The sequence below is a fragment of the Ovis canadensis genome, chromosome 8, assembly GCF_042477335.2.
Source record: "Ovis canadensis isolate MfBH-ARS-UI-01 breed Bighorn chromosome 8, ARS-UI_OviCan_v2, whole genome shotgun sequence".
NCBI classification, from domain to species: domain Eukaryota; kingdom Metazoa; phylum Chordata; class Mammalia; order Artiodactyla; family Bovidae; genus Ovis; species Ovis canadensis.
Window position 1 is genome coordinate 31,296,043 of NC_091252.1, and position 19,674 is coordinate 31,315,716.

Consider the following 19,674-nt stretch of genomic DNA (forward strand, 5'->3'; position numbering starts at 1 on the left):
GAATGGAAAAAGTTTTACATATGATAAACACAATTTTACCAACTCTTAGGAGAGTATTTAAATATTGTTCAGAACAAGAAGGCCTGCTTTTTTAATAAAGAAGCATTAATGACTAAAAAATGTGATAGATGTTCAACCTCACAGCAACATAGAATTGCACAGGAAAACCCGTGGTGGATTCATGTTGATGTATGGCAAAACCAATACAATATTGTAAAGTTAAAAAAAAAAAGAATTGCATAGGAAAAGTGAATTATCAGTCTTTATTCTATCAGATTGGCAGAGATAAAGACATCTTATAATTGGCCAAGTTTGGATAAGCTGGAACTTCCATGTGCTTTTCATTAGGATGTAACTTGATAGCATTCTAGAAAATACTGGGTAAATAAATACCAAAATTAAAAGAGAATGCATACTTTTAACCCTGAACATGAAGAAATTTATCTGAAGAGATTATTTCATCACTACCGAGGGAACATTTCATGCAAAAATGGGCTCGATAAAGGACAGAAATGGTATGGACCTAACGGATGCAGAATATATTAAGAAGAGGTGGCAAGAATATACAGAAGAACTGTACAAAAAAGATCTTCATGACCCAGATAATCATGACAGTATGATCACTCACCTACAGCCAGATATCCTGGAATGTGAAGTCAAGTGGGCCTTAGAAAGCATCACTACGAACAAAGCTAGTGGAGGTGATGGAATTCCAGTAGGTCTATTTCAAATCCTGAAAGATGATGCTGTGAAAGTGCTGCACTCAATATGCTGGCAAATGTGGAAAACTCAGCAGTGGCCACAGGACTGGAAAAGGTCAGTTTTCATTCCAATCCCAAAGAAAGGCAATGCCAAAGAATGCTCAAACTACCACACAATTGCACTCATCTCACACGCTAGCAAAGTAATTCTCAAAAGTCTCCAAGCCAGGCTTCGGCAATACGTGAACCGTGAACTTCCAGATGTTCAAGCTGGTTTTAGAAAAGACAGAGGAACCAGAGATTAAATTGCCAACATCTGCTGGATCATGGAAAAAGCAAGAGAGTTCCAGAAAAACATCTATTTCTGCTTTATTGACTATGCCAAAGTCTTTGACTGTGTGGATCACAATAAACTGGGGAAAATTCTTCAAGAGATGGGAATACCAGACCACCTGAACTGCCTCTTTATATGCAGGTCAGGAAGCAACAGTTAGAACTGGACATGGAACAACAGACTGGTTCCAAATAAGAAAAGGAGTACGTCAAGGCTGTATATTGTCACCTTGTTTATTTAACTTATATGTAGAGTACATCATGAGAAACTCTGGGCTGGAAGAAGCACAAGCTTCATTGAACATTGCCAGGAGAAATATCAATAACCTCAAATATGCAGATGACACTACCCTTAAGGCAGAAAATGAAGAAATAAAGAGCCTCTTGATGAAAGTGAAAGTGGAGAGTGAAAAAGTGGGCTTAAAGCTCAACATTCAGAAAACGAAGATCACGGCATCTGGTCCCATCACTTCATGGGAAATAGATGGGGAAACAGTGGAAACAGTGTCAGACTTTATGTTTTGGGCTCCAAAATCACTGCAGATGGTGATTACAGCCATGAAATTAAAAGACGCTTACTCCTTGGAAGAAAAGTTATGACCAACCTAGATAGCATATTCAAAAGCAGAGGCATGACTTTGCCAACAAAGTCCATCTAGTCAAGGCTATGGTTTTTTTCCAGTGGTCATGTATGGATGCGAGAGTTGGACTGCTAAGAAGGCTGAGCGCTGAAGAATTGATGCTTTTGAACTGTGGTGTTGGAGAAGACTCTTGAGAGTCTCTCGGACTGCAAAGAGATCCAACCAATGTATTCTGAAGGAGATCAGCCCTGGGATTTCTTTGGAAGGAATGATGCTAAAGCTGAAACTCCAGTACTTTGGCCACCTCATGGGAAGAGTTGACTCATTGGAAAAGACTCTGATGCTGGGAGGGATTGTGGGCAGGAGGAAAAGGGGACGACCGAGGGTGAGATGGCTGGATGGCATCACAGACTCGGATGTGAGTCTGAGTGAACTCCAGGAGATGGTGATGGACAGGGAGGCCTGGTGTGCTGCGATTCACGGTGTCACAAAGAGTCGGACACGACTGAGTGACTGAACTAAACTGAACTGAACTGAACTGAACTGAATGATATGTCTGCAAAAGGCTGTTTATAGCAAATTTGCACATAATATTAATAATAGATTTCTAAGTGCCTGGCAGTGTACTATAATAATGAATATATAATTTAATTTAATCTTCACAGAACTTTGACTGAGTGAGTGAAGTCGCTCAGTCATGTCCGACTCTTTGCGACCCCGTGGACTGTAGCCCACCAGGCTCCTCTGTCCATGGGATTCTCCAGGCAAGAATACTGGAGTGGGTTGCCATTTCCTTCTCCAGGGGATCTTCCCAACCCAGGGATCGAACCCAGGTCTCCCGCATTGCAGGCAGACGCGTTAACCTCTGAGCCACCAGGGAAGCCCCACAGAACTTTAAGCACTAATTATTCTCCTACTTATGTTTCAGATGAGAATACGAAGTTTAAACAACACAACTAGCTTTTAAAATGATTACATCAGGAGCAAATATCATATGTGGGATTAAAATGCAGATCATTCTGCTCTGTTTCACTAATAATAGGAAGTAAAGAGTGAAGTTAGTTCTGCCTGAGGTGGGCAATATAGGGACGCTTGTGCCAAGAAGTAGGAGTTGGGTTGAGGATCTAAGTTTCTGGGACTGGGACAGTGTCTTTCAAGCAGGTAATTGGAAGAGGTGAGCTCAGGTAAATGAGAACTCTCACTCCAATGTGAGGAATTCGGGACAGATTAGAGGCGGCATCTGTGCTTTGGTTAAGGGCACAGGCTCTGGAGGCAACTAGAGCCCCATTAAAATCCTAACTCTTGGACAACTTACTAGACCTCCCTGTCTCTCAGCCGCAAAATGAAGTTAATGAAAGTATCTCCCGAATAGGGTTGTTGGGACGTTGAATGAGATTCAGTGTAGAACACCAAGAAGAGTGCCTGGAACTTGAGACTCACTCACTAATGTTAGCTATGATTATGGGGAGGAGGGGGATGGAGAGGATGTTGGAAATTAGGGAAGAGTGTTGACAAAATCATCTTCCTCTGAACCTCCTAGACCTGACTCATGAGGCTACCTTGCCTAAGACTGTTCGATGGGCACGCCATTCGGTTTATTAAACTTAATTTTGAGAGCTGCCAACAGAAAAACTCAGTACTATTATGGTGTGACTTAAAGGTCACCAAGAAATGTCTCTGTTGTTTCATTATTTAAAAACTACCCAGGTATTCACTCTTTTGCTTTTATGAGCTAACATTGATTTTTGAAGGGATAGGAAAAAATTCAATTGCAAATTCGCCGTCTTACATGTCATTGTATTTGATTGTGTTTCAATCACATACGGGGGAATCAAAAGCTTCATTTTGAACAAAATTATGAACACAAAGAACTATGAAGCATTTTGTTGCACAATTAACCTAAAAGATACAGTTCTTACTCTCTATGTACTTAATTATCTAAAAACAAAAAATATTAAGCTTTCTTCTCCTTTCTCTAAAAATATAAATGGTTAGGGAATGGAGATCAAAGGAATCTTTATTCACACACCAAATGAAAGGAAAAGAAGTCAACATTTGTCCTTTGGTTCCTATGTCTGATTACTTCTCAAGAAATGAGAGTAATCCCTCATGATCTTAGGCTACTGGGTGATGCTTCCAAGGCACTTCTGGACCCTTCCTGAATAGTAGGCCATCTTGAATTCTTGGATTTATTCCTTCAGCATATAGTTATGGAACACCATTATCCTTTTGGCATTGTTCTAGAGGCTGGAGAGAGTGAGCAGCAAAGTGGATGGTGCTTACATGGAATGGAAAGAGAAGGCTCCAGTGATGGTCATCTTTTTGCTATCTTCTGAAAAGCACAGGCTCTTCCAAAGGCCACAACAGATGCTTAAGCCACCTTCCAAGCCCTTTTAGATTTTCTGTTGTCTCTTGAAACGTATCTTGCTTGTAGTGCTGGGTCACCCCAGGACAGATGGTGTGCTCCTTGCTAAACTAATCACCTCTCCAATTCAATGGCTCAGATTCAGCAACTTTTGAGGAGAGGTTCTGGCCAGTACTGGACCTTCTAAGTGACTCATTGGGAAAATAATTTGCCTGCCAAGGCAGGAGTCACAGGAAGCACTGGTTCCATTCTTGGGTCAGGAAGATCCCCTGGAGGAGGAAATGGCTATCCACTCCAGTATTCTTGCCTGGAAAAGCCCGTGGACAGAGGAGTCTGGCGGGCTACAGTCCATAGAGTCCTAAAGAGTCGGACACGGCTGAGCACAGGCTGGTGCTGGTTAGTGCCAGTTAGAGTTACTAAAAATATTCACTTAGTTCTCCTCTGCCTATAATTCTAAGTCAATGAGTAGGGCGGGTTGACAATGATATCATACCTATGTAAGGTTATTTGGGTGCATACCAGGTTATCATAGACTCAGCATTGCCATCTTTTGTAAGCCTTTCTTCTCAAGAAGGACTCTGCTCAAAAATGACTAGAGAGAGGATGAACAATATACAGACTCTTCCTTCTTAGTTTCCATTTATTTTCCTTCAGTCAAAAAAAAGATCTTAACATTTGTGAAAATGTGAGAAATAAACAGAGGAATCTGCTGTTTCACTGTATGCAATATTCTGAATTTGTATATTTTGCTTTGCTCTTAATAAGACTGCTTTTAAAAAAAAAAGCCATGTGCCCTGAGGTTAGAAGATCTGACCCCTAATTTGTCAGGTAGCAGCTGTTGCGCTTGCTTGCACACATTTATGCAGACACAGTGCCTCTGTGTAAAGTCTCGAATGTGTTTGCAAACTGGGCTTTTAAGAATGAATATCAATCTCGTATCTATCTGTGAGACAAATGAGACTTTAGTTTTTGTTTGTTTTAAGAAAAGAACCCTGGGCTTCAATGAACCATCAGCAAAAAATGTTGAAGCCATGACTATATAAATGAAAATAGGATGGTCTTCAATCAAAATACTGTTAAACCTGCACCAAGCTTGACCTATTGTACTACTTGCAAACAATTTAGAAATTTCTGGGTTGTGATTATATGCTAACTTGATGATTCATGGGAAATCCAGATGGGAATCTAATAATTCTTTTTGCCCAGCATGCGGGATCTTAGTTCCCACACCAGGGATTGAACCCATGCCCTCTACAGCAGAAGGGCGGAGTCCCAGGGGAGTCTGGTGGGAATCTAATAACTCTTGACGACAATGGGTGGTATTCTGTTTCATTTTACAGTAACAGGCTCTAGTAGTCACGTACAAGTTGTTTTGTCTGTGAGATTTAAGCAATGCGAAAGGAAGATGGGTACAGATACTCAAAAGCTTATATACTAAACAAGGTTGATGGCTCTTATGTTTACGAGAAGCTGAGAAAGATGGAAAAAATGTTTAATTTTTTTTTAAGATTGGCATCCAAGTTATAGAGATATGAGTAGAGAAATCTTTTAAATAGGAGCACAATTTTAGACTGTGCCTTACGTCTTCATGCAACTAATTGAAAATGTAGCTCTGCTCTTCATTTAACCATGGATAGTTGACATTTTAAAGGACTGGGTGGCAGAAAATTATGTTTATATAAAAATTGTTTCATCAAATGTGAACACTTTGCTAAGTGGCTTATCATGAAATTTGCCAAATCTCTGAAAAAGCAACAGTTCAAAATGAGGTTGAGAGTGTAATTTGAAACAGGATGTCCTATTTTGTTGGTTTGGCCGCTTTGATTAAAACCTTCTGTGAGGCAACTTTCGTGATCGGCTGAGATGCAAGTTAACGTGACAATATGTTGACCTAGTAAACAAAAAGCACAATGGCTCTGTAACCAAGAACAGATACAGTCACTTCACTGCTTAGTGAAAACAGCACAGCCTAGCCCCTAACCACTGCTCCCTGTCCCTCTGCCCCAAGGGGGGAAAAACCAGTTTCAGCAGTGGCTTCTTCTGGACATATGTAAATCCCTTCATGGAAAAGTTACGAAACCCCAGGAAATCCCACTTGTGAATCATTGTAGTTTTTGACCCAGAAGTTAGTTCCTATAATGCTCATTTCATGAAAAACTTCCCCCAACCCCCATTTCTAGCGGTTAGTTTGCATTAAAAAAGCTCAAGACTATAAACCTGACAAACCATAATTTTCCCAAACAGGCAGGATTTTTAGCAATTAACAGGTTAAGCTCATTATTCAGACAAAGTCTCTGAGTATAATTGTGTGTGTGTACGTGCCTGCTTAGTCCCTTAGTCTTGTCTGACTCTTTGTGACCCCATGCACTGTAGCCGGCCAGGCTCCTCTCTCCATGGAATTTTCCAGGCAAGTATACTGGAGAGAGTTGCCAGGTCCTACTGTGGAGGATCTTCCTGACCCAGAGATCGAATCCATGTCTCTTGCATCTCCTGCATTAGCAGGCAGATTCTTTACCACTGAGCCACCTGGGAAGCCCCATGATGGTATAAGCCACAGATTAATGATTATGCTAATCACTATGCTAATCACACATGGATTATATGCTGTTGTTGTTCAGTTGCTCAGTTGTGTCTGATTCTTTGGACCCCATGGACTGTAGCACTGCAGGCTTTCCTGTCCTTTGCCAACTCCAGGAGGTTGCTCAAACTCAAGTCCATTGAGCCAGTGATGCCATCCAACCATCTCATTCTCTGTCGTCCCCTTCTCCTCCTGCCATCAGTCTTTCCCAGCATCAGGGTCTTTTCAAATGAGTCAGTTCTTCACATCAGGTGGCCAAAGTATTGGAGTTTCAGCTTCAGCATCAGTCCTTCCAATGAATATTCAGGACTGATTTCCTTTAGGATTGACTGAATTGATTTCTTTGCAGTCCAAGGGAGTCTCAAGAGTCTTTTCCAACACCACAGTTTAAAAGCATCAATTCTTTAGCATTCAGCTTTCTTTAGGGTCCAACTCTCACATCTATATGTGACTGCTAGAAAAACTATAACTTTGACTATATGGACCTTTGTTGGCAAAGTAATGTCTCTGCTTTTTAACATGCTGTCTAAGTTGGTCATCAGAGAAGGCAATGGCACCCCATTCCAGTACTCTTGCCTGGAAAATCCCATGGATAGAGGAGCCTGGTAGGCTGCAGTCCATGGGGTAGCTAAGAGTCGGACACAACTGAGCGACTTCCCTTTCACTTTTCATTTTCATGCATTGGAGAAGGAAATGGCAACCCACTCCAGTGTTCTTGCCTGGAGAATCCCAGGGATGGGGGAGCCTGGTGGGTTCCCGTCTATGGGGTCGCACAGAGTTGGACACGACTGAAGCGACTTAGCAGCCTAGGTTAGTCACAGCTTTTCTTCCAAGGAGCAAGTGTGTTTTAATTTCATGGCTGTAGTCACCATTAGCACTGATTTTGGATCCCAAGAAAATAAAGTTTGTCACTGTTTCCATTGTTTCCCCATCTATTTGCCATGAAGTAGTAGGACTGGATGCTATTATCTTCATTTTTTGAACGTTGAATTTTAAGCCAGCTTTTTCACTCTCCTCTTTCACCTTCATCAAGAGGCTCTTTAGTTCCTCTTCATTTTCTGCCTTAAAGGTGGTGTCATCTGCATATCTGAGGTTATTGATATTTCTCCCAGCAATCTTGACTCCAGCTTATGCTTCATCCAGCCTGGCATTTTGCATGATAAACTCTGCATAAGTTAAATAAACTGGGTGACAACATACAGCCTTGATGTACTCCTTTCCCCATTTAGAACTATGGTTATATGTGTCATGTGGGAAAAATCATTCAAAGGACCCCAAGGTGATGATGGAATAGGCCTCCGAAACCTTGGGGTGCTTTGAGGTTTTGCATGACACATATAATTGTGTATCTGATTAGCACAGTCATTAATCTATTTCCGGCATGCATACTCTACACTTAGGTTTCCTGATACCACCTTTGTCTCTGTATAAGACAATTTAAGTGACTTGTGTTATAAGGGCATTGTGGCATTCTCCAAGTCATGTGCTTGGCAATTTACTCAAGTAAAGTGGAATACAGTGTTTTTTCATTATCCCTATTTTGGGGAGCTTCCAGGGCTTCCCAGGCAGCACTAGTGATAAAGAACCCACCTGCCAATACAGGAGACTTAAGAGCTGTGGGTTCGATCCCTGGGTCAGGAAGATTCCCTGGAGAAGGAAATGGTCACCCACTCCAGTATTTTTGCCTGGAAAATCCCATGGACAGAGGAGCTTGACAGGATATGGTCCATAGGGTCACAAACAGCCCAGTATGACTGAAGTGACTTTGCACACAAACACTAATTTTTACACCATGGCTTTATACAAAACTGTTTAATCTGTCTTCTGGTGGTATAGTATTTACAACAGAAATATTGTATGTTAAATGCTATACTTTTCAAGCAACCCAAACACCTGGTTAGCATAAATCTTTTAGTGGTAATGCCATTCCATTAGCTCCTTTGTTTCCAGAACTTCTGAAAATCCCTTTGCTAAAGAGTTGGAGAGTGACTAGTCATATAAACCTCAAATATTGCATAGCCCAATGGCTCAGCTGGTAAAGCACCTGCCTGCTAATGCAGGAGATGCAAAAGACGTGGGTGTGATCCCTGGGTTCAGAAGATGCCCTGGAGAAGGAAATGGCAACCCATTCCAGTATTCTTGCCTGGAGAATCCCATGGACAGAGGAGCCCAGCAGGCTATAGTCTGTGGGGTCGCAAAGAGTCAGACATGACTGAGCATGCATGCCTAGACACACACATTGCATAGCCATGAGAACTGAGAAACACTGTTCATATTAGTACATGAGACTTTATGAGGAACAAAATCAAGTTGTTTCTGGGCTTCAGGTTATTAACCTCCTGGTCAAATAGTCTGCTTAGCTTATGATTTTATTTTTCCATTTTTAAATTCTGGATCTAAGGGCACTAATGATATTTATATAGGAAGTACTTTCTTGGATGGAGGAAAATAGCTTTTCACATTATAAAAACAAATCCAAAATAATAAGCATAGAAACACGAGGAAGAAATACACCTTGAAAAAATCTTGCCTAGGGCAGCTGTTATTCACACATTCACCTTGTGTGTCATGAACAAAAACGTATACAGATTTAGGTTAGAAGATGAATGCATTTTTTGTATGGTTTGTTATATAATATTAATTAAATGCAGTCAATTGTTGTTTTAGTCTCTTTAAAAAAATGAAAAATGCAAATGTAGTTCATCTCTAGTCTGGGAGTCCTTGATTGGCTAATGTCACAGGCTTATTTAATACTTATTTAATTGTTCTTAACCACTTTTTTTGGCTACATCCTGACTCCCACTTTTATCATTTCTGCAGAATCCTTAGGCATTGCATCTTATCCAGGCACACTTTGTTTTACTGCACTCTTCATATATTGTGGTTTTTTACAAATTGAAGATTTGTGATAACCTTGTATTGTTTCATGATGGTTAGCATTTATTAGCAATAAAACATCTTAAATTAAAGCATGTACTTTTTAAAAAACAGTGCTATTGTACACTTAATAGATTATAGTATAGTGTGAACATACTTGTACATGCACTGGGAAGCCCCCAGATTTGCTGATTTCCTTTATTTCAGTAGTCTGGAACCAAACTCGTGGGGTCTCCAAGGTATTCCTGTTAACTTGCAGAGGCATCTTGTCTGGTTTTATGACTGATTTAATGACTTTAAAACATTTGGCTCCTTAATTTACATTTAGAAAACACTGGAGAGGCAAAAAAAGGAAGCTCTTTTTTTCTTTTTTTTAATGTTGTGGTAGTTACACCGTCCCTCTTTCTTCATTTCAGGGCAGACAGCTTGATGTTGGCACGCCTCACAATCTGAGTGAACCGGTGAGTAATTGCTTCCACTGCCTGGGATTTTACAGTGTTTGCATTGATAAAAAAGGGACAAAAGTCAGGTTTGATTACCGTAATAATAATTCCTAAGTAAAAGCTCATTTAATTGTGCCCGATGGAGGAAGCTGGATGGAAAATAGACAGAAGTCTGCATCACAGATTATTCAAACATGAGTTCAGGCACAGTGCGTTGAAGTGGAAAGAACATAGGACTAAGCCAAGACCATGATTTTGATTATACCTAGCTGTGTTCAGTTCAGTTCAGTTGCTCATCCTGTCTGACTCTGTGAGACCCCATGGACTGCAGAAAGCCAGGCTTCCTTGTCCATCACCAACTCCCAGAGCTTGCTCAAACTCATGTCCGTCAAGTCAGCGATGCCATCCAACCATCTCACCCTCTGTGGTCCCCTTCTCCTGCCTTCAATCTTTCCCAGCATCAGGGTCTTTTCTAATGAGTCAGTTGTTTGCATGAAGCAGCCAAAATATTGGAGCTTCAGCTTTAGCACCAGTCCTTCCGATGAATGTGGCTTTGGCCAAATTACTTAAAATTTCTGAGATGTAGTTAAAACTACTAAAATACAGGTGTTCTGAGAGGGTTGGATTAGACAGTGTCTGCTCTTTCCTCTATCAGTTACATTTATAGTCTTCTTTCTTTCCTGCACCTGTATCCATTTACACAACACGTGTTTGGTGACTCCAAGTATAGGTATAAACCAGGCACTGTGCTGGGTAGTAGAGACTTAAGAATGAGTAAAATAGGGTCTCTGTTCCAAAGGACTCACAGTCTTGTAAGAGAGACAGACGTGTACCTAAAATCATAGCCAGACAGCATTGTGAGAGTCAGAATAGCGGTGGGTGGGAGGAGAAAGAAGAATACTCAGGAGGAGAAGCAGCTTGCTTGCCTGCAGGTCTTGCATGGCTAAAACTAGAAAAACGAAGAGTTTTCTAGAAGGACTAGAGGGGAAAGGTACACTAATCAGAGGGAGCCCTTTGTATCCAGACCCAGAAGTTTGAGACAGCTGAGTTGTGCAGAAAAGGAGGGGTACTTCAGCTTGCTTGGGGGAGTGTGTGTGTGCAGAGACAGGAAGTAGAAGACTGGGCTGACAAGCTAGGTGGGGCCAGATGGTGGAGAGCTCGGTATACCATGTTGGGAATATTTGGTTTCAATGACACACAGGGTTTTAGATAGGATAAGGATATGATTAGGTTTTGTTGTCCCCCATGAAGCTGTTTGCAAGTGGTGGTGGCCCCAGAAAAACAAGGACATGAGTGAGCAAGGAACCAAGACAGAGTGCAGGCAACAAAGAAGTGAGTCCGTAGAACCTGGTGATGGATTGTCCGTGAGGATGGGGTGGGAAGGCAGTGAAAGAAGGAGAAGGTGCCCTGACTCCTGGCTCAGGCAGCTCAGAAGACTGAAGCGTATTAATAGCAAACAGGAGAGAGAGCAAATTCGAGGGTACAAAGGGAGGAATTTGATGTTTCATATGCGGAATTTGGGGCTTCCCAGGTGGCCCTAGGGGTGAAGAACCTGCTTGCCAATGCAGGAGATGTAAGAGACATGAGTTCGGTCCTGGGGTAGAGAAGATCCCCTGCAGGAGGAAACGGCAACTCACTCCAGTACCTGAGGGTGTTTGTCAGGACTCAAATGGAGCTATTTAACAAACAGTTGAAATCTGGGTCTGGCGCTCAGGAAGGGAAGTTCAAATTCGGATGGTTGATACTGACAAGGGAGATGAGCTCAGTCTTGGAGAACCTGAAGAGTGAAAAGAGAAAGAGTTGAGGATAGGACATAGACACGAAAGGAAGAAGGAGAGAAAAAGGAGATGGCAGAGCAGAAGGAACTGAGGGAAAGGGGAAGGCGATTTAGGTGTTGTTGCGGCCTGGGCACTGAATGGTCCACGCAATCACAGGCGCAGACAAACCAGGCAAGGAGGCACAAGCTGAATCTGTCCAGTGGGAGGTCAGGGCAGCCGACTTCCCAAACTACCCACCTACCTCGGTTTTGATGTGCTGCCTCTGCTTGAGTCTCCAGCTTTAGGTTTGGCTTGTTGCGTGATACACCCCAAGGACCTCTATGATGTGCTTGACACCATGCTGTCCTGGACTTCCGCTGCACCAAGCACCCAGTGGACAGTGTGTTCCCAGACATTCCGTTGCTCCCTGGGGTCTAGGCCTGCCCGCCCCAGGCTAGACTCCACTCAGCAACCCTGAGCCACTCCAAGCCCTCCTCTGTCTGTGAATACGACAGCTCTGCTTACACTCTCAAAAGTCCTGATTGCTGCGAGGCCACAGATTCCTTGGCAGATAGATTTCTACTTCGGGAACACTGTTGAGAGTTGCACATTCAGGTGACTAGAAAAATCACAGTTCTTCAGTCATCACTCTCTCTTACCTTCTCTTATAGTGTATCCAAGGATGTCACTTCTGGAATTCGGCAGATCAGGAAAACTGTGCCTTAAAGTGTGTAAGTATTAATTATGTTTCTGTTTTGATATTAATGTTTCCCTCAAGAGAAACATTCTCCATGAGGATTCCCATGTGAGTTTCCATTGGCTTTTAATTAGCTGGCTTGACTCTAAAGCAAAAGTATGAGTAATACATAATGGAAATGGAGTAATGGAGAAAATGAGATCAGTTTTTTTTTTTTAATCAATTAATTTGGCTTTGTGGGGTCTTAGTTGTGGCACCGGGAAGGCAATGGCACCCCACTCCAGTGCTCTTGCCTGGAAAATCCCATGGATGGAGGAGCCTGGTAGGCTCCTGAAGCGACTTAGCAGCAGCAGCTGCAGTTGTGGCACATGGAATCTTTGTTTGCATCACGGGAGAGCTTTCTCTGTGGTGCATAGACTCTAGTTGTGGAGTGAGCTCCGCAGTTGCAGTGTGAAGGCTTAGTTGCTCTGTGGCATGCGAGATCTTAATTCCCCAACCAGGGATTGAATATGCATCCTCTGCATTGCAAAGTGGATTTTAACCCCTGGACCATCGGGGAAGTCCCAAAATCAATATTATTAATGCAACTGGTGAACTGGAAACCAAAAGAAGTTAATGCAAACCATGGAAGCCAGAAATGACCAATTGCTCCAAACTGTAGCGACCTTTTAGTAAAATGTTAAGTATTTGGTAAATGTCCTAGTCCTGTACTTCTCAAATTTTAATATGCAAATATCTGGGATCTCGCTAAAATGCAGATTCTGATTCACTAGGTTTTGTGTGGGGACTAGAAATTCTGTGCTTGTAACACGCTCCTAGGTGATGCAATGCTGGGTGTTTCCAGACCACACTTTGAAGAGACCTAGATCACGTTCAGGGTTTCTCTGTGGGGAAGATGGAAGCAGTCTAACCCAGAGGGCACACACACCTAGGTTTACTTCACTTCGTGTAGGAAATACATTCCCTAATACTTTTTTATTTTTCATTTATCCTGGCTTTGCCAATTAGTGTGTGACTTCGTTAAGGTACTTGGTACTTTACTTTCCTAATAGGTAAATTAAGATAATAAGCGAATCTCTGCTAAGGATAGTACTTGTTACACTATAATTAATTACTTCTATCTCATGGATAAGAGTTTTATAATTTAAAAATGGGTTGCTTTGTTCAGTTCAGAGATTAAATTAGTTAGGATCATGATAACTTAAAGTAATATCACTTCTTGAACTTCCTTGGTGGCTGAGATGGTAAAGAATCCACTTGCGATGAGGGAGACCTGGGTTCAGTCCCTGACTTGGGAAGATCCCCTGGAGGGGTGCATGGCAACCCACTCCAGTATTTTTGCCTGGATAATCCTCATGGACAGTGGAGCTTGATGGCGTGGAGTCCATGGGGTCGCAAAAGAGTTGGACACGACTGAGCGACTAAGCACACAGAATATCATTTTCTATTAATGACTCAAATTACAGCATGGAGATTTAAAGAAGGATATTAACGTCTTCGTATGTATAGTCAGTCCTCACAGCTTTTCTTGTACAAGTGTCCTCACAGATCTCAGCTCCAGGAGTCACTTACACCCACTCTCCTGCTTGTGACGGTGTGCTTCATAGACTGGCAGTTACCAAAAGATGGAGCAGGTGCTGTTTGGACTTGTGAACAATCACACACTCTAAATACATTTTTCCAGGGACTTCCTGGATGGCCTGGTGGCTAAGACTCCACATTCCCAGGGCAGAGGGCTGTCGTTTGATCCCTGGTTGGGAAACGAGATCCCACATGATGCCACTAAGACCCAGTGCAGCCAAGTAAATACACAAGCGAAAAAATAAAAACACTTTTCCTTGCCCTTGGTAGCACATTGTCCAGATGGTAGTTTGAATCATTATTTGCCTAGTCACGTGTTTAATATCCTTTGCCGACATGTAGGGCCATCAGGGGAGGACGCTTTCTGTCTTGTTCACACTGTCCCCTCCTCCGAACACAGTGAGGGGCGCGTAGCTAGTCCTCAGACTGCACTGAGCAAGTGAAGGAATGAGAAGTACCATTTGTTGGGGGAATCAGTCCAGCAAGCAGAGTGGATGCTGGAGTGGCCAGTTTGGGCAGAAGAATCTGCTGGCCTTTCCTAACCAGACCTATTGGTGGCTTTTCATTTCCGATTCTGTCTCCCTTGGCACCTACCAACATCCCTTCATTGTCTAACCTGGTCTATCGTGGATTACTGCTTAGCTGAGATTTTCTAGGAGACATCGTGTGTCCTTGTTTTTCCAGTAATGCAAAGAACATACTTTTTACAGCAGTTTGTACAGTGGCCTTCCTGGACGGAAGGCCCAGCTCTGGAATCTTTTGCTTTGATTATTCTTTATCGATTGTTTCGTCATGTGTTCATGCTCATGCCCCATTGCTCAGCCTTATCCAACTCTTTGTGACCCTTTGGACCATAGTCCACCAGACTCCTCTGTCCATGGGGTTTTTCAGGCAAGAATATTGGAGTGGGTTGCCATATCCTTCTCCAGGTGGTCTTCCTAACTCAGGGACTGAAGCTGAGTCTCCTGTGTCCCCTGCATTGAAGGTGGATTCTTTTACCTGCTGAACCACAGGGGAAGCATTTTGTCGATGGTGGGGCATAAATTAATTTGGCAGAAATGCCTAGCTAAGTGTCATTAAAATTATTTACAACTCTAAAGATTTTGAGTAATTTTTCTTTCCTTTTTCCTCCATGCAGAATGAAACCTATGCTGCAGTTTGTGAGGTGAGTGCCAGTGACTTGCAGAAAAGGTGTCATTAAACCTCACGTCTTTCTCTCTTATCCTTAAAACACTGTTAAAATAAGGATAAAGAAGGCTGAGTCATTCTTGGTGCACAGAAATGTTCTTGCTAGGAGTGCTCTAACTCAGGGTGTAAAAATGACTGTGTGTTTCTATCTTTGACTCAAGTACTTGCTGAACTCTACGTATCTATGTGCATATATAAAATGCATACATGAACGTACATAGATGTATGTATGCACTCATACACATTCACACGTGTACATATGTATTACTCTAATCTGGTTTGAAAGGTTCTTCTGCTTCCTGAAGCCTGGTTGGTGGGAAGAGAGGAAAAGGCACAGTGAAGATACCCTCATCTCTGCTGATTTCACCTCTTCCCCCTAAAGCCTATGGGTTATCATTAAATACAGTGCATTCGAAGATAACCTTTTATTTATTTGTTTGTTTATTTTCTCTTTTGGCCACATTCCACAGCAGGGATTGAACCCATGCTCTCTGCATAGGAAGTGCAGGATCTTAACCACTGGAAACTACCAGGAAAGTCGCAGAAGAGTACTCTTAGGTTGCAATCTTCTTCCTTATTCAGCAAACTCCTTTGGCAACACAGCTTTTTAAAATTTAAATTTCAGTTAATTTACTTCTTGCTGTGATAATAAGGGACCTCATACTGACTCTGGCTGACCAGGTGTCTTCCAATTACCCTCTCCTCTAGCCCCACGGGAGGTCTCTCCCCTGCACTTGACCTTCTTCTCCTTCAGTCTTCTTCAATTAAAATTTCCTGTCCAGGATTCTATATCCTGCAGAATTTATTAGTTTATTTGACGATAGGTACTTATGATGAAGCTGCATTATTTCTCAGTTTCACATCTATGCTGTATTCTATTTAAAATTTCCTTGAAACCAGAGAACAGAACTATCCTATCTTGCCTGAGGAAGAGATACAGATGATCATTCATTAGTAAAATAGAAAAAATTCCTTTGAATAGAAAATAAAAGCAAAAACTTAAATTGGAATATTCTCTCAATAGTCTGTGGTGACATGAAAAGATGCTCAACATCACTCATTATTAGAGAAATGCAAATCAAAACCACAATGAGGTACCACTTCACACCAGTCAGAATGGCTGCGATCCAAAAATCTGCAAGCAATAAATGCTGGAGAGGGTGTGGAGAAAAGGGAACCCTCCTACACTGTTGGTGGGAATGCAAACTAGTACAGCCACTATGGAGAACAGTGTGGAGATTCCTTAAAAAATTGCAAATAGAACTACCTTATGACCCAGCAATCCCACTTCTGGGCATACACACCGAGGAAACCAGAATTGAAAGAGACACATGTACCCCAATGTTCATCGCAGCACTGTTTATAATAGCCAGGACATGGAAACAACCTAGATGTCCATCAGCAGATGAATGGATAAGCAAGCTGTGGTACATATACACAATGGAGTATTACTCAGCAGTTAAAAAGAATTCATTTGAATCAGTTCTGATGAGATGGATGAAACTGGAGCCGATTATACAGAGTGAAGTAAGCCAGAAAGAAAAACACCAATACAGTATACTAACACATATATATGGAATTTAGGAAGATAGCAATGACGACCCTGTATGCAAGACAGGGAAAGAGACACAGATGTGTATAACGGACTTTTGGACTCAGAGGGAGAGGGAGAGGGTGGGATGATTTGGGAGAATGACATTCTAACATGTATACTATCATGTGAATTGAATTGCCAGTCTATGTCTGACGCAGTATGCAGCATGCTTGGGGCTGGTGCATGGGGATGACCCAGAAAGATGTTATGGGGAGGGAGGTGGGAGGGGGGTTCATGTTTGGGAATGCATGTAAGAATTAAAGATTTTAAAATTTAAAAAATAAAAAACTAAAGTAGTCTGTGGTGACCCTGTATCTGAGTGATTTTTCCTTGGGAATGAATGGTGATTGAGTTAGGCAAGAAGAAATAAAGGAAAAATTGCTCCTTATGTAAATAGACAAGTAAAGCTCATTCCTGGATGAGATTAAAACAAAAGCAAAAAGACAACTGCCTGAGAACTCTTTGATGTGACCAAAACAAAAGCAGCAGCCAGAATAACAGTCCCGGAGAGGATTGTGTTTAGAAGCCAGAGAGCGAAAGTGCCTGAAGCATCCAAGCAGTTCAGGACTGGGTTTCTTTCTTTTTTGTTTAAACTTTGTTAATTTAAAGCCTTTTTTTTTTTAAGTTGGAGGATAATTGCTTTATCCTGTTGTGTTAATTTTTGCTGTACAACAACGTGAATCTGCAGTATATATACATATATCCCCTTCCTCTTAAGCCTCCCTCCCACTCCCTGCATCCCGCCGGTCTAGGTCATCACAGCGCACAGAGCTGAGCTCCCCGCGTTATACAGCAACTTCCCACTAGCTATTCATGTTACATGTGGCATCGTATACTCATCAATGCTGTTTCTCAGTTCGTCCCACCCCCTTCCCGCCCTGTGTCCACACGCCCATTCTCTGCATGGGCATCTCTGTTCCTCGAGGACTGGGTCTCTAGCGCGATAGTTCACTGTTCATCACTATGCTGCCCAGTCCTGCTTACGTAACACGTACCTTTGCTCTCTGTTGTAACATGTAATTATTCTATTCTTTCCTATTATATTTTGCTACTTTATACATTAAATAATGTAGACCTGAACAGTCATACATGCTTGATAGAGGTGGAGGTAAAGAGAGAGAGATAGAGATAGATATTTTTAACTCAGCTGCTCACACCTGTAGGAAATTTGAACTCCTCGACCATCAACGCTTCCACCTAGAAAGCTTGGGATTTGCCCACACGTTTCTTGGAGGGAATAGTTTTAGAAGTGGTAGCTTGCAAGGTATAATTTGGAAAACGATGTGAGCAAGTAACATGGCTTATCCCTGATAATTTAGAACACAAATTAGATTATCCTAATCTAGAAGGTTCTAAAAACTTATGACTTCTCATTGCCATTTAAGAAAAAGTACAAACTACCAGTGTTTGCTGGCTCATCCACCTCATCTTGCCTCCTGTTCCTTGTTCTCTGCACCAGCCATACTGGCCTTTTCCTCATCTCCGAGTCTATGCGGCATATTCCTACCTCAAGGCATTTGCCCTTGTCCAGGTTTTTGCAAGTCCAGCTCCTTCTGATCACTCAGGTCTTGTCTTGAAGGTCACCTCTGCATGGTTCTTCCTGACCACCCTAACTAAAGTTAGTCCCCTTCCTGTCTGGTCATGCCTTATGTCTTTGACTTTTATCTAAGTCTCCTCATTCATGTCCAACTCTTTGTGACCTTTTGGGTCATAGCCCACCGGGCTCCTCTGTCCATGGGATTTCCCAGGCAAGAATACATTATCCAAGCATACTTTATTTTTTAAGTTAGTTACTTTGTTATTGTGTATTTTCTTCTAAGAGAATATAAATTCCATGAAGTCAGGGAACTTACTGGTCTTATACACTGCCATAGCCTTAAAATCTAAAACAGTGCTTGGCATGGAAAAGGTATCAGTAAATATTTTTTGAATGAATGACTTTTTAGGAGATGAAGCCACAATTCATATGGAGACTCTGCAATAGAGGCATCCAGGGAGGGTGGTGGGGCCTATCCTCCTTGAGCTGCAGGAATAGCAAAAGACAGCAGGTGTGATAGTCAGGGAAACACAGGAGTGGAGCCAGAGGGGGTGATGATAAAAGTCATCTTACTGCCAGGAGAACAGAGGCAGCAGATGGGTGTAGCCCCTGGGAAGGATGAACTTGGCTTTCGCAGTGGGAATGGCAGCTCAGTCGCCTGGAATATGTTGTATAAATGCCGTGTCCAGGGCTTTTGGCTCAGATTCTGTGAACTTCATAAATCCAAATTCCTTTAAGTTCTTTCCAGGGCAACTTGAGTTTGAGAAACACTGGATAACTTCATTTGAAGTCTAATGTTAGATGAGAGAGAGAGAGAGCAAGGGAGATAGAGGGAGGAAGGCACACAGAGAAAGAGAGGGAGAGACAAAAGAGGAAATCCTATTCAATAGCTTTGCCTCCACTCGAGATAACACTTAAACTCTTTGGAGTACAAACTTCTAGTTATAAGATTAACAAGTTCTGGGAATCCAACATACAACATGGTGATTATAGCTAATAACACTGTATTATGTTCTTGAATGCTGCTAAAGAGTTGACCTTAAATATTCTCACCACAAAGCAGAAATGGTAATTATATGATGGAATGAAGGTGTTAGCTTATGGTGGTAATCATTTATCTTAATAAAGCTGGGGAAAAAAGGCAAGCTTCATTGAAATAAACAAAACATTTAAGCTCCTGGATAGGTCAGAACTAGCTGTGTTACCACATACTCATTATTCCATTTCCTTCCTTCTTCCTCAGTTTTCTTTCTTGAAAAGAAATCCCAGGTTAATGATAATTTTGCTGCCACTTGGTACATTTATTCTCTGCAGTTAATGAATGTGCTGAGTGTATTTTACTGAAACCACAAAGAAGATGTGAAAAATATACTAGACTCTTAAGTTAAATAATCCTGAGCCCAGACTGAGGTATTTAATCCCTAACTAAGCAAACCTGGGCT

At 41.9% G+C, this 19,674-nt stretch overlaps 1 protein-coding gene across 2 annotated transcripts in view; it reads left to right on the forward strand.

The window, feature by feature from the left end:
* ROS1 (ROS proto-oncogene 1, receptor tyrosine kinase) overlaps positions 1-19,674 on the forward strand; it is a 126,501-nt gene that overhangs the window by 4,683 nt on the left and 102,144 nt on the right. For both annotated transcript variants that reach the window (XM_069599148.1, XM_069599149.1), the window contains exons 2-4: positions 9,852-9,896; positions 12,307-12,366; positions 15,052-15,078. In XM_069599148.1, the coding sequence (XP_069455249.1) occupies positions 9,852-9,896; positions 12,307-12,366; positions 15,052-15,078 (132 nt within the window). The remainder of the gene's footprint in view (positions 1-9,851; positions 9,897-12,306; positions 12,367-15,051; positions 15,079-19,674) is intronic.